Source organism: Takifugu rubripes, chromosome 22 (genome assembly GCF_901000725.2).
Source record: "Takifugu rubripes chromosome 22, fTakRub1.2, whole genome shotgun sequence".
In the NCBI taxonomy this organism is placed as follows: domain Eukaryota; kingdom Metazoa; phylum Chordata; class Actinopteri; order Tetraodontiformes; family Tetraodontidae; genus Takifugu; species Takifugu rubripes.
Window position 1 is genome coordinate 9,594,953 of NC_042306.1, and position 14,853 is coordinate 9,609,805.

General features: G+C 47.7%; 1 protein-coding gene across 3 annotated transcripts in view; it reads left to right on the plus strand.

The window, feature by feature from the left end:
• The window catches only part of ephb1 (EPH receptor B1), a 112,282-nt gene that overhangs the window by 69,746 nt on the left and 27,683 nt on the right, over positions 1-14,853 (plus strand). For all 3 annotated transcript variants that reach the window (XM_029831093.1, XM_029831094.1, XM_029831095.1), the window contains exons 5-6: positions 3,531-3,866; positions 11,236-11,360. In XM_029831093.1, the coding sequence (XP_029686953.1) occupies positions 3,531-3,866; positions 11,236-11,360 (461 nt within the window). The remainder of the gene's footprint in view (positions 1-3,530; positions 3,867-11,235; positions 11,361-14,853) is intronic.

Here is a 14,853-nt window from a genome sequence, read left to right on the forward strand (position 1 = left end):
GTCAACATGGTGTATCTGTCCACACCATCCAGCTCTGGACATTCTCATCTGATGCCACACAATTTTCACCTTGAACTGGCACCGCAGCTGATCCAATGGCTATAACCATTTAAACAGCTGCTAAAAAAGCGAAGAGACTACCCACCAGTTTGGAAGTAGGAAAAATAAGATTAAAGAATTTAAAGAATGTTGATTGTGTTGAATTTTGTACCATCACCTTCCCGGTTTGCTCTTTAGGTTCGGTCGTACTGTAGCTCACAGAGCCCCAGATCTCAGCAGGGGCCGAGGTGGATTTTGGTGAGATCATCCCAGTAAGAATCTCTTTAATGCTGCTGGTCCAGATAAGAGGAGCACAACCGCAGCTCAAATCAGACCAGAAGCCTTAGCCGGAGTGCTTTCTGCCGGCGTCAGAGGCGCCGATCTCTTTGTGCTCCAGATCAGTCTGATTAGCTCGCTGATGGATTGTCCGTTGCCTGGCTCTGTCAGCGGGGAGCTTCATTCTGCCCGCCCCCATTTTTTTCCCAACCTCTGGGATGGACCAACCCCCCATCTCAGTTTTCTCTGTGTCTTGTACTCAGTCCAATCTCGCCCGAGGCAAGATAACAGCAAGTCCTCCGTCTCGCGGTGTGAAGCCCACTTCTCTCAGCTCAGACTGCGCTGAGGGACGCCGGTTTGCATCTCACTGCACCTCCCTCCTCACTGCATTCGCCTCCTGGTCCCAGGACGATGTCCTTCAAGCTTCCCGTGGGTGGACATGAGTGGAAATGAGTAATTTGTTCATTAAAAAACAGCACCAGTGGCAGGAGGAGGAGAATCAACCTATCAGAGGGTTGCATCTGTCCGAGAGTATGATCATTTAAATGTTTGGGATAATTGGGGGCTAAAGAAGCTGCCCACTGCACACCAGTCCACGAAAGTAACCCATGGAATGTTCAGTCCTTGATGAACATAAATATAGGGTTGTAAATATAGGGTTGGGGTCGGAAAAGTTAGCGACTCCGATGTGTTTCTTAATGTTCCTGATCCCCCACTTGGCTGGCCCTTCTTAAATCCACATTTCACAACTCAAATCCCCCTGTGAGATCAGTAATTTGGCTCCTTTTTTCGACTGATCCATCCAAAATCCCACAAATTTGACGGTTTTCCTCTACATCTGCTCCTCGTTTTAAACCAACCTTTAAGCCTTTGATGAATTATTGGAAAGTCACAGTAAACAACCCAGCTGTCCACTGCACCCCGCTAGTGTTGTGAAAAAAGGACATCAGCGCTTTGACCTTCCTGTCCCCAACATGACGCCAAAGATACTTAGAACGATCCCACGCAACAAACAAGTCCACAGCTTTCCTTGCAACAACTTGTTGGGAAGTTTCAATCAGATGGAATTTCCTAACATTTTTTTGTGGACACTGAGCAGCCTGTGTGCTTCTCTGGCCACCAGTCCACATCGCTCCTCTGTGACCCCCCCCCACCACAGCTCCTCTGGCTGTGATCAGTATCTCCACTGATCACAGGCAGGGACCTTCCACCAGTCCCTCAAGGCCTGTTTCACATCATGAAAACAAACACCGTGAAAGGAGAGAAATGGCAGATTCAGACTGTTTAAAGGTGAAGGAGTAAACAGCGCGAGCTGTTTATGTGGGCACTGGGGCCATCGGCATATTAGGAGCCGGTGGAGAACGCGGCTGTGGGCGCGTTTGCAGCCCCGGTGGCACCTTCCCTTGATTCCTTCCAGAAACACATTTTCTTCTGCACCGAGGAGAAACAGAATGGTCTGAATTTCCCTGTCAGTTTGTCTCCGAAGAACAGCGATATGATCTGGTGATTGCCACAACTATTACGGGACAAATGGAATAACGGGTCTGGTTGAGAGGAGATGTGTTTCATCTCTGCATGGAGCCCTCTTTCATATCCCCCCTTCAACAGACCCTTGATGCAGACTCGTGATGCCGGAGCTGAATCCGAACAAAAGCAATGCCTGACTCATCCTCATTGTCCTTGTGCAAACGGGGTTAGCACTCCGCAACGCTAGCTGCAATTGCACCATAAAAAAAAACAAAAACAATAAAGCCGGGCTCGTACTGTGCCGTGGTACGGCTCACAGTCCAGCTTAGAGAGGGTGCTTCGCCCTTGTAGTTTAAATTAACACACATATGCGCGCAACCAAATCTGACTGGCATAGCTAAAGGAACACCGGCCGAGAGCCTGCGCGGATGTTCACAACAAATTAAATCCTATGGCAAATTAAAACAGCCACGAGCAGCAGTAATGGTCTGCAAATCACTGGTTAAGTGGCAGTCACATCCGATTCCCTGCATATGTGGCGCTCACTTGTAATTGGGAAGAAAGAGCGTTGTGGCTCGTTGACAGCAGGAATTGGTGAATACAGACTGTGCAGACGCTAGAACAGAAAATTGCTCGTTCTTGTGCGTCTGGGCAGAAAAATGCACAGTGCAGAGGATGTAAATGCTACAAGGAGGGTATGAAGTGGTCCTGGCCATCACTGCTATCCTGCAAATCCATCACTTTTCACTCTAATTTCAGCACCAAGGGCTGTCTGTCTTCATATCCAGACCATAATAATTACGGTGTAGAGGATGTGCCCTTCCCCGTTCCTGACCTTACTGTTTTTGTGACCCTGAGCTGCGTTCCCTGCAGAAAGGCCGCTGCGGTTCCATAAGCACTCAGCGGTTCCCCAGGGCTCTCCCACATGTCTGTTCGGAGGAGCGGTGATGAATCCTGTCTGTGTCCACTAAAGTAACCATCTGTCCACACAAAGCAAAACACATAACAATTAACAGTTTTTTTGTTATGTTTTCATGTCCGTAGAATCACGTCAAGGTTAGGGGAGGACGCGTTTGTCCCTCATCTGTCCTGAATGGCAGCCTCCTATAGCTTAACTGTCGGGAAGGGTCTATTTTATCTCTTGGGTGTCTGAAGGGAATAACCGCCTCAGACAGGCTAACGCAGACACTCCGGGGGAAGCCCAACTCTTAAGAATCTGCCGTTTGAACAGATTGGAATCTACAATAATTGCGCTTCAATTGTAGGAGGCTGAGCGAGCCACTTTTCTGCCCCCCAGTATTAATCCGCCACTCAAGCAAAACAGTCTTTTTATTATTCCTTGATTTCGTTCTGAATAACGTCTTTGAGGCTCCGCTCTGGTGGCAGGCTATGAGGGAGGGAACGGGAGCGTGAATCTCCAGAGCCACTTGGATAAGAATACTCTATGGAACACTGCATTTTGCTAAATAACCAATGTTTGATAGACACAAATGTTTCACTGTGTGATTTCTCTGGGTGTGAATGGAATAAATTAGCATTCCAATGGGGCCGAAAAAACGGGAAAAAATGCGAGCTGCTCTCCGATGATAGTGCTTAGATTTATTACAGGGCTGCAAAGTGATTTAATTGACCCTAACTGCAGGCAGATTTGCAAACCCGCTTCTTATTTATTGTGACAGGCAGGAGTGTGATGATGACAGCTTTTCCCTGCTGCACGTGGACTGTCGCGTCTTCCTTTCTGTCTGCAGGCGTCCCCTCCAGCCCGAGGAACGTCATCTCCATCGTCAACGAGACCTCGGTGATCCTCGAGTGGCACCCTCCCAGGGAGACCGGCGGCCGCGGTGATGTCGTGTACAACATCGTCTGCAAGAAGTGCCGTGCTGACAGACGGGCCTGCTCCCACTGCGACGACAATGTAGACTTCGTCCCTCGACAGCTGGGCTTGACCGAAACGAGGGTGTTCATCAGCAACCTGTTGGCGCATACCCTCTACAGCTTTGAGATCCAGGCTGTCAACGGCGTCAGCAACAAGAGCCCGTATCCGGCGCAGCATGTCTCTATCGACATCACCACCAACCAGGCTGGTAAGTGGAGGCCGGGGGTTCTGATCTAATATCAGTGTTAGCTCATGTCCAAAGATCCAGATCACCTCATCTTACACTTTGGTTCTTCCTTTTTTTTATAAAGGAAACCTGGGCAAATTTGATTAAAGTCATTTTTCTGTCCCTAAAGCTGACAGCTTCCTCCCACCTGCCTGACCCCCCCCCCCCCCCCCCCTCAGTTTGCGTGCACCCGGTTGCGGCCCCTGACCTCACCCACGTTGGAAAGCTGTCCTCCTTTCTTTCTCATTTCCTGCTCGCGTCCCTGCGGGCTCGTCCATGATAAGACGCAAACCCAGCCAGTGGAAATGAGAAGTCGGGTTTTTTTTTTTGCCTTTTCTGGCATTTCTGTTTTTATTCTGCAACATTTTCATTCTTTTGTAGATCCGGCATACACAGAAGCACCTATCAGGGGACAAGCATTGACCAAGTGAAACATTTAAATGAGGCACTCTCTTCATTTTTCTGTGTTTCTGTGAACGAGCTGGACCGTGAAAATCATAGTTGCAGCTTGTGGGACCTAATAACAGTCATAAAAGTGGAGCTGCGGCGTGGTGAAGGACAAAAGATTGTTAGCTGAGTTATGGTACAGTTGCTCGTTCCTCAGCTGCGGCGCCTGTTGGCAGTTGGGATTCTGTGCATCACCAGGCAAAAGTAGTAAATGATGTCAAACAGAATAAATGAAACCAAAAATGTTACAACGGAAAATGTTTTTCATTTTCTGCCGACGTCTGTTTTGCATCACAGTAAAGCTGACGTAGGTTTTAAGACCCGTCTGGGTCGGATCTCTGATGCCGTTGTCAATTTGTGACATAATTTAGATTATTTGCTGCTCTGGACGGAGCCTGAGGAGACAGACATGCCTGAGCTGGGAAGTATCAGCCGCTGGATGTTGTGTACTTGGACGTCTCTGGACAAAACCATTAAAATGGTCTTTTGTCATTGTCCCAGCTTGCATAGTTGAATTAAGAAACCTATGTAGCCTCCAATACCATAGGTGGCATCATGCACTTTTTCAGCTTGTTAGCTGGGACCATTCATGGCTGACCGATGACATCGCAGAACAGAACAATAGTCCGTGCAGCTAGCAAGTTAGCATCCTCGAGGGATAGGATGTTGCGAATGTCGCAAATGTTGCAAACATTGTCACGCTTTTCACTCTGCCTGGACGAGATATTTGCGGCGCGGTGAGCTGGCTTCTTCTGCTAACGCTCCTCCGTTTAGCTGTTGACATCTGCAGAGCTTCTCGTCCCGCCTTTTTAAAAATGCACTGTCTTGAACTGCTAGAAAACCTTTTACAACTTGGATTTCAGGCCAACTAACAAGTCGATGTATACTTTTTAGAGTGAGGTTCAAGCCAGACAAACACAGTTGTCTGTATTTTAGATATTGTGTAAACCTTCCAAGTGTTAAAATCAATGAAAACTTCAAAAAATTAAACTTCATTAAACTAAAAATTCATTAAACTTCATTGAATTAAAAATTCAGGATTTTTTTTTTTATTGAGTAACAATCGATAAAATGGGGAAAGTGTAAATGTAAGCTTGTTTTATTATTTTTATAACAAGCCTACAAGGCTGTGACAGTGACAGAAAGGAAAACGAGGGAGTAAATAGGCCTGATTATCAGGGTGGCCTAATGGTGCTGACTGTCCCCATTTGACAGGCTAATAGCACTCCTGACAGATAGATGTAGAAGAAGCAATGCCCGGCCCCATTGTTGAGGTCTGCGGCAGTAATGAGGTGTCTGCCAGTAATCTGCCAGGCCTCTGTCCATCCCGGCGTGTACCTTTGTAGTCTGGTAATTGCGCAGGTCCTACTTTCATCAGGAGGTTTCATTGGACTGACTGCTGAAAGAGGCTGGAATCACGGAATGATTACTAAAGAAAACACACAGAATAATAGGGAAAAACCCCTTTGTTATGGGTTTATTGCGACTGTTTACTTGTTTCTGATGAAACGAGCTAGTGTAACAGAATGCAAAGAGTAAATTAATTTCAATTAATAGCCTGGAGGACCGTATAAATTTCCAATTGAAGGCCCGCTGCAAAGCAGGCGGCATGACTCTGTCATACCCACTGCTGTCACAACTGTGGGGGAACATAAATGAATATAGGAGCACCTGTTGAAACTTGGCTGGCTTCCGTGCTTTGGCCTCGAAAAGAGGACAGTTTCAGCAGACTGAAACAAAAGTGAGGATGCCAATGTTTGATTCAAACAGATGAATATTGCACGGCTCCGCTGCGCCGGCTACGTCGGATATGACGCTAGCAGTTGCATTTCGTTGTTAATGTGCAAAGTCAAGTGTGCGGGTGAACAAGTGTTTAAGTGGATTCCGATATTCCCAGAAGTGTGGGGCCGTGGTATGCACGTTAAATGCTCACAGTCTCCTCTAAACCCCCTCTGAGCTCCGCCTTCAAGGTGAGTCATTCTGCCGCTGCGCCTAGCCCTGCTGTTAAGGACGATGGAGGAAATGAGTGATGTGATTGCTCGGCAAATAGCAATTAATCAAAATACGCTCCTATTTATTTTCCACATCGCCAGTCCTTTAAGCCCCCTCCTCCCTTGGAATAACATGGCTGAATGTCTCGGCTTCGTGGGAAAAGCAAATTGCAACCCCAGTCCTCCGTTACAGCGGCTCCTGTCACAAACAGCCTCGGCCTCAGACACGCTGCAGTGTTCCCATTGTCAGACTCCAAATGGAAGTTAATGGCTGATGGTTTTTGTCACATTAATAATTACAAGTTGGGCATTTTGGGCTTCCACTTTGCTGTAGAATTGAGAAGGTAAATAGAAGCTTCCCCCTGGAGTTTAAACTCTGTTATTACCCATCAGCAACTATAAGTAAGTGAAAGTGGAAGTCCTCCAAGTAAGATTACATGGGAAAGAAAAGGCCGGTACTTGTTCACCAGGATCCCTTTCAAGCTGAAATTGCTTCACTGCTGACTCTAAAAACTAAGAGGCCCTAATAGTAAAGAAATAAGCCAGCAGGGGGCCGGAGGCTTACTGCACAAAGAGGCCGCTAGAATGGGTGGACTCCCGGTGAGATGAGGCCATTTACCCACCCTCCCCGGCGTGTGTCTGGGAGGAAGCCCTGATCAATACTGTGATTTAGTAGTTCATTCATTGGAGACACGTGCACGTGTACATATGATATACTGTCTTCTCTCACGCACTCCTTCAACTCTGACCTGGATTGAGTCCCGATGAGCTTGTAAAACCTCCATTTTGTCGCCCTTCTTGTGAAATGTGGCCGTTTAAGTGCAAGAGACGACTCGATGCATCAACCGAATTAACAGCCACAAACACAAACTTAGGTCACCCGTGCACGTAAAGTCCGCCTCACCTAATGTTGGCCAACGTCAGCCCTCTTGACCCTGATGTGTGCCAGCAGTCCCTGTGATCACAGACTGCCGAGCGTATCTACAAACCAGTCTCCTCTCCTCAGACGTTCTGTTTGGAGAACCGTTCCCACAGAAATGCAAACACCGCCATTCCCAGCCTTCTATGGGCACGTCCGTCCAAGCAGGATACACTCGGCACGCTAAGACGCAAATGTGCCGGAGCCGCAGTCCAAACAACCGGATGAATCAAAGAGATGTGCGCTCTGCAGGGTTCTAGAATCAGATTAGAACGTTAGGTAAATATGCCTGTGGAGGGAATTCAAGACACTGCTCATTATGTCTTCTTCAGTTTGCCTCGCTGTTTGGTGTCGGGGGGGTTTCCATTCTTGGCTTGCACCGCCGCCTCTGCGCATGAGTGTCCAACACTCTCATCATTTTAGACGCTGCCTTGCTTTTTCATTCCTCGCACTCAGGATGAGAACAAATAAAACATCGCACTTGAGAATTTGAGAGTTGGCTTATGAGTTCTGCTGTTTTCCTGCTGGATGTGAAGTGGCTCCTCTGTGGAGCAGAACTTTGGTTCAGAAAACCTCCATTTATATTGTGCTTTTGAATACAAAGCCCATCGCGGTTCCTTGACTGAGATCCACGGTGCCGAACTGATCCTCTGTATGATCTTTAAGAGAGGGCCAATTACCATATGTTCGTGGCTAGCTCGGCAATGTGAGCCGCTGATAATGGGGGGGTTCCGGTTAAACCTACGCCTTTGACAGCTCACGACTCGTGACTGGGGGCTGCTGCCCTCATCTGAGACACTGAGATCCCCCATTAGGAGCCGGCACGGTCCACTGGAGCACCAGCGTCTGGGAGGACAACCCATGAGAGAACCAGAGCATGCTTGGATCTTTTCCATCCTCAAGATTATCTGGAACTGGACTTTCACTAAAACACCCAAACAAAGTTTGCAGCTAGCTTTTTAAGCTTTAGCTACTATTGTCCTGGTGATGACCTCTAAAGTAAAGAACTGTTACTTTGCTTTATGCCAAAAAATGCACAAAACTTGAATAAAAAACGGAGCATTTAGAGGGGTTTTTACCACACTTTGGTATTCACTGGGCGGCTACAGGATCTCAGCTGCAGGAAAATCAAAATTAAAATATTTCCCTACAGGCCGATAATGTTCCCCAACTTTATGGAAGCGGAGTAATAAATTACAGCTGTTTCAAGATGCGGCCCAAGCCTGTTGGATGTGCTCAGTGAAAATTCCGGACTCGGTGAAGTAGCAAAAATCAACACAGAGCCTCACATGTGTGGCTGATGTGTAAAGACGACGCTCCGGCTCATCTGTATTCCACAGCAGATTAATCACCCAAAGGTAAAGAAGCTTTTCATTCTTTCACTGGCTCATTCCGAACAATCTCTTGGGTTTTCTCACCCGCTCCAACTCCCCCTCCCCCCCGCCTCCGTCCCTCCCTCCGTCCCACCGTGTCATCCAGACACTGGGAGGCTTTGACTTTGATTAATGGTGAGCTGAGCTCTGCATTAAAAGCCAGGGGCAGCAAGTGGAGGGCCCAGATAAAAGTGGAGCACAGGAGACAAGGGATGGAGGGAGGAGAGAGGAGCACAGGACAGACTCACCAATCACTGTCAGCATCGCCGTCCCAGGGTGACAGCAGGGGGGACGTGGTTGGAGGGGACAGCGGCGCTTCATTGGGCTGAACTTAACCCTCGTGCAGGCGCGGCACATTGTCTCTGACAAGCCCTTCACATGTGGGCTCAGAGGATCCACCCAGACACACCGGAGAGCGCCGAACGCCCCCTCCGGTGGGAAAAGTTCCCCTCCAGGGAAAGTAGCGAGAATTCCTACGGAAGTTTGCGATCCAACACCTGCAATATGAATAATCGGAGGAATCCATCAAGACGCTGCGATGGATTCTGAGGTGGAGGATGTAAAACCGCAGCTCCTTCTCGCGCCTCTCCTTTTTTCTTTTCCAGTGGTGGAATTTCTCTGCAGAGTGCCTCTCCCCCGGGTCTGTCAGGTACAGCGTGTGCCTGTGGCCAGTAATTGATAATGCAGGCCAGGCAGCCCCCCTGGTCAGTGGAGCGTGAACCAGCCTGAGAGGCAAAGAGGCTGAAGTGCAGCGAGGTGAAGCTTAGCGCTCACGCTCTGGAAGGAGTATGGGAACGGTGGGGAGGGAGACAGAGGGAAGAGAATCCATTCACACCAACAGTGTCAACACAACTCATTCATTGGCTGGAATTTTTCTGGTGAGCCGGCACCGGGGGCTTCGTGGAAGATATTTCATCCACTTTAAAGTGACCAGAGTGAGTCCTCCCTGTTCTGTGGTCGAGAAATGGAACAACCTTTCAGAGGTCAGAGGGAAGGGTCATTAAGTTGAGAGGGGATGTCTTTTACCGCCTTTTAAAGGAGCCATTGGTGAAGCCGGGGGAGCGGTGCCCGAACCCTGACGGCGGGAGCGCCAAGGGGATGGAAATGTAGATGACAGGCTCTTTCAGGGGCACCACTTGTGCCCCCAGGCGTGGGGATGGAGCTGGATACAAGCAGCAAGCTTTTCAAGTGAAATTAGCTTCTTAATCAGACTCACTTGTATGTTCACAAATTTGTCTGAAGATTAAGGTCGTCCGGGCCGTTCTTCAAGAAACTGGGCTCATCTGAGCATTTCAGAGGAGTTTGTGACCACACAGCGGGCGGCGCACATTCACGCGGCATCAATGTGCTTCACTTGCACATAAAAGCTCTGAAATCGCTATTTTTGGCGGGAAAAGTTTGCCTACGGTTTGTAATGAATGCTTCTGGATTCAATCCATTTATGACATTAACACCATCCCTTTAAACTAATCTGCTGCTAATCTAAGTGTATTGCTAACTCCCCCGCCTTCAGAATCAGTAAGGCAGAGATGAGATGAAAAACAGACTCGGGAAGCTCTGAGACGAGCAAAGGTGCGCTCTGCATCTGTGAGCCTCTTCCACTGGAGTTTTCGTATTTCCTGCTCTAACAGTCTTTGGCAGAGCGCCGTTCCAGTCCAACACGGCGGCTCCTTCATTTTTCTAATCTCTGCCTGCAACAGTAATTCGTTTACAACAAACAGGGCAGCAGAAACTGCAGTTTGGATGGGAAGTTAAAGAAATTCTGCAGTGTGTGACGTGAATATAAGAACCCCCTTTTCCGGGTGGAGCAAATCTGCTCTGGTACAGTCATACGAGAAGACAGATATTAGTATTCAGATTGCACTTGGTTTACTGTCCCGGTGTTTGAAGAGGAAGACGACCACTCTGGAGGTACTTTTACTCTCCCCGCTGACATGTTTTTGACATCGGATATTGGCAGTTTTATTAGATTTCATCCACCACAGTTTAGTAATTGCTCACCATGACATCATGTGCTGTGGATGTTGCCGGGGGCAGTGATGTAAATGAGCCCATGCAAATATTGCTCATGTTGCTGCGTATTGCGAGACCACATCTTATCACAGTCGGTTTTTCTTTTTCCGTCAAGTTGCTTCTGGACGGATGCAGCACACACTCTTTTAACCACCAGCTTAATCAGGAGTGACTTACTACTAGGTTGGAGAACTGGATAAAGGGTTGACTGTTGCACCTTGTGTTAGGAACTACACTGATGAAAACGACATAGAGTTGTGGTGTCCTGGTCCTAGCTATGCTGACGTGAAGTCCGTGCTCGCAAATCCTGGAACTGTGCAGCACGGAAGCAAATTTCTGGATCCAGCATGTGCAGAATGTTGGTCCTGCAGGAGCAAATTTTGGCTGTGTGCAGCAGTGATTGGTCGCTCTCCTGGTCAGGTGACCTAGTGACTGAGCGCACCAGCTCGGACGACACTGTAGATTTTTGTTCCCTTTTATCAAGTGGCAGCTAATGGGCGTTAGCCTATTAGCTCAGTTGCCGTCGCTGCACCATTCTGAGTTTGAAAAGCAACCTCTTTCATCGTTCGCCTCTGACACAGTTGCACCGTTTCTTATCTGCTCTACAGCTCCCTCCATCGTTCCCATCATGCACCAGATCAGTTCCACCATGAACAGCTTCACCCTATCATGGCCGCAGCCAGAGCAGCCCAACGGCATCATCCTCGACTACGAGCTGCGCTACTACGAGAAGGTAAGACCAGCAACATCTGCATCGTCTAATAATGCCACGGCAGTGGCAGGTTCTCCACGCCTACATGCGGCAGCGTCCACGTTTTCAGGATAATAGGTGTATTCTGTTGCGACCAAATGATATTTAGAGGCCCCCCCTGCCCTTAAAAACATCTAAGCTTTCCTGGATATCTTGTGGGCAGAGTCCCCGGGGATGATAATTTGTTCTCCACTGTGTTCACTCCCTCTCTCCCACTGTTCTTTGGCTTCTGCTGCTGATGAAATGAATAGGCTGACCTCTGGTCTGAGCTCACTCTGCACAGTGCTGCAGCCCATCCCGCTGTGAAAATGCATTGCATCTGGGGGGAGTCACATCGACCTGTCTCCTCACACACAATACATCTGCTTTATTAAGTTGCCAGCTCTACCCCACGGCACTTGCGCTGCTCCAGTATTGACCCGCAAGCTTTTCCCTTTTTCTTTTTTCCTTCCAAGGCCTGGGACATAATGATACCTCGATTCTATCTTTTTGTTTGTCCTCTTAAAGGTGATCGATAAGTATGGCATTGTTGGTCATGCTCGTCCTCTAAGACTTTTGCCAGGCCCACCTTCATCCATGTTGCGCCTTCCAACCAAAACAAAAGAAAATCTATAATGCTATAATCCTGTCCATTTTTCCCTTCTCATTTTCCTGTTTTAATCCATTGAGGGTTTTTCTGCCCAGCTCTCGCTTCGTGGAACAATCACCAATTGACGCTCAATAACTGTTTGTCAGTTTAGCATTTAGCATTTCTGGCTTGAAATCCCTGAATAGTTACTTAAATAGTTACTAAACTAACTTTTCCTTAATATGTGTGTTAGGTCTTAGTTCGGCCGTGATCACCCTTGGAAGAGTTTAATTTCATTCCCAAAACGCTGCAGCAACAATTTTGTTTTGGCAAATCAGATATAAATGGAGCTGCTCTACCCTGAAAATACACCTGCAATATCTTCTTCCCAGGATGGAAAAAACAAAAACCCAAAAAACTGCAGCTCTGAAATGATGTTTGGAGTTAGCTACTCAGTGGCTGTTTCCCCTCCTGGCATCCCATAGGTCATAAAATTAAATTTGTTGCCGGGCCTGAGAAATCTCATCTGCCAGACAGCTTAGTGTTGTGTAAGTAACATTAATAATAGCTCATGAATATCAATGAAAGCGAATCCTTTTGATGTTTATGTAGCGTGTCCTCGTGCGAACAGATGAGCACTGCACAACATAATCGCAAATTAGCGATTTAAGACAACATTGCTAATTGCATCAGCGCAATTTAGGCGCCGTTAAGCTCCGTTTTTAATGTCCCTTCATAGCCCTCCAAACGGTTCTTGTTTTCCTGCAAAATGTGGCTCCGTTTTAGTGTGTGTGTGTGTGTGTGTGTGTGTGTGAGACACAAAAGGTGAGTCAGAGTAATTGCTTTGTGACACACTGGGCTGCAGAGATGAGGTTTCCAAACTGGTGGTCTTCCTTTGGCACTCCATATTTTAAACCCAAGAAGGATATTTACTGTTTTCTTGCACCAACCTCTGCAGAAAAAGATCCGCATAAGAGGATTTCTCTCATGTCCAAGCATTGCCGCGCTTTAATGTGTGTGTGTGTGTGTGTGTGTGTGTGTGTTTGTAATTACATTAAATTGCTCATTTCTCTGCTGGCAAAAATCTAACTACCCAAAAGGAAGAGGCAATGAGCTGAAATTGTGCCACTTGTACCCCGTAGCAAACATTTAGTGACTGAAATTCCGTTGCTCAGTTGTCAGTGCTGCCAGGCTCTCCTCTGAGTCCCTGAACGCCTGAGTCCCTGAACACCTCAGAAGTTCAGGAAATCGTGAAGTTCCAATCAGTCATGATTTTAAATGATGGCTTTCTAGACCTATAGGCACTTATAGATGGATCAGCGTCACACACACTCTCAGCCACACACCGTGCTCGGCACACTTCTGGGTACCGCTCACTGTGGGCTTCATAATACTATCATAAAATAAGCCTCACTATGGTTTTTACACCTGCATTAATCTTCGGTGTCGCCCTGTGACGGCTCCGGAGTTCATTGTCTCCGCACGTGGGGTACGGCCGGTTGGTCCTTCTCCAGCATCCCCCCCATCACCCTCCACACTGAGTGTTATTTCGAGAGGCTCAGGAAAAAATCTCCCCCTAATCCACGGGAGTGCATTTAAGATATGGGCCTTAGTGTATCTCCAAAGCTATATTTCACACAGTACTGGTTGACTGAAGTGGAGAAAGGGGAGGCATGACCTCTGACCTTCCACTTCCGCTAAACGACCGCTAACAAGAGAGTGGATGGCATCATTAAGAATGTTTCTCCAGATTCCTAAAAATCAAATGCCAGGCAGAAGTGGGGCAGTAATGGCTGACAAAGAGCAAAGCTTGACAGGTTGCTGAAGGCTGTTTTCTCAACAGGCCTCACTCCCCCCCCCCCCCCCCCCCCCACTCCCCCCCACAGCCCACTTTCTCATTACGGAGTAAGTGGTCTCGGGACTCTGCAAATTGGTGGGAGAGATGAAATAAATTAAAGGTTTGGCAGAGGGGGAAAAAGGTGAATCTCATGCTCCCGCTCCCTCGATTTCACTTCGACTTTTCACACCCCCTTGGTTGCCTGAAGTTTTTGGGAGGGCGGAATGATAGCTCAGCTTTCCATTAGGGCCCAAGCCCAGCAGCCAGCAGCTCTCTCTGGTGTGTGAGGGTGCGTGTGTGTGTGTGGGGGGGGGGGGGGAGTGTATCAGCAGCAGCTCAGGGTTGCTGCAGCAGCATGCCAATGACTCCGCCAGTTATTGAAACAAACACAACAGTGAATGTTAGCGACCCGCACTCGCCGCCATCTGCACTTTTGTCCCTCTGTAGTTTCCACACAATTAACAATTGCTCGTCTACCTGCTCCAGACACCCGCAGGTGTCGCACAGACCAGTTTGGGATTTTAACAGGAGCCGAGAAGAGCGGGAACCGCGGCGCGGCGCTCCCTCGGCTCCCCCACAGCCGCCTCGCTAGTCTGGCTGTTAATAGAATGCTTTCAAAGAGTTTGTGCGAACACAAAAAAAAGAGCTGCCTGCAATGAACTACCCACCCAAAAAACATCGCACTTTTCCAAGTTTCTGTCGATTTTCTCCCCACTGCTGTCTGCACAGCAGGTAGCTTTGTAGATTCAGAAAAGAATTCCTCTTGCTGGTGTTCCTGTTGTTGATAGGGAGCGATGGCATCATCTTTTATTTGCATCGCTCCTCCAATGCTTTGCATTAACAAGACACTAATTTCACTCATGATAAAAGTTCCTGTTTGTACTAAATAATAAATAATCGTCTCCTTTTTTTTAACCATATCATTATCATTTTTCTCTGGTGCTTGTTTTTCGTCTCCTTTTTTTCCTTTTCTTTAGGCAGTACATTAATTTTGAATTAATGGGAGAGATTTCTTCCTTTCATTTTCACTTTTCAAACACAATATTGGACTGCTTCTGCTCTTAAACACC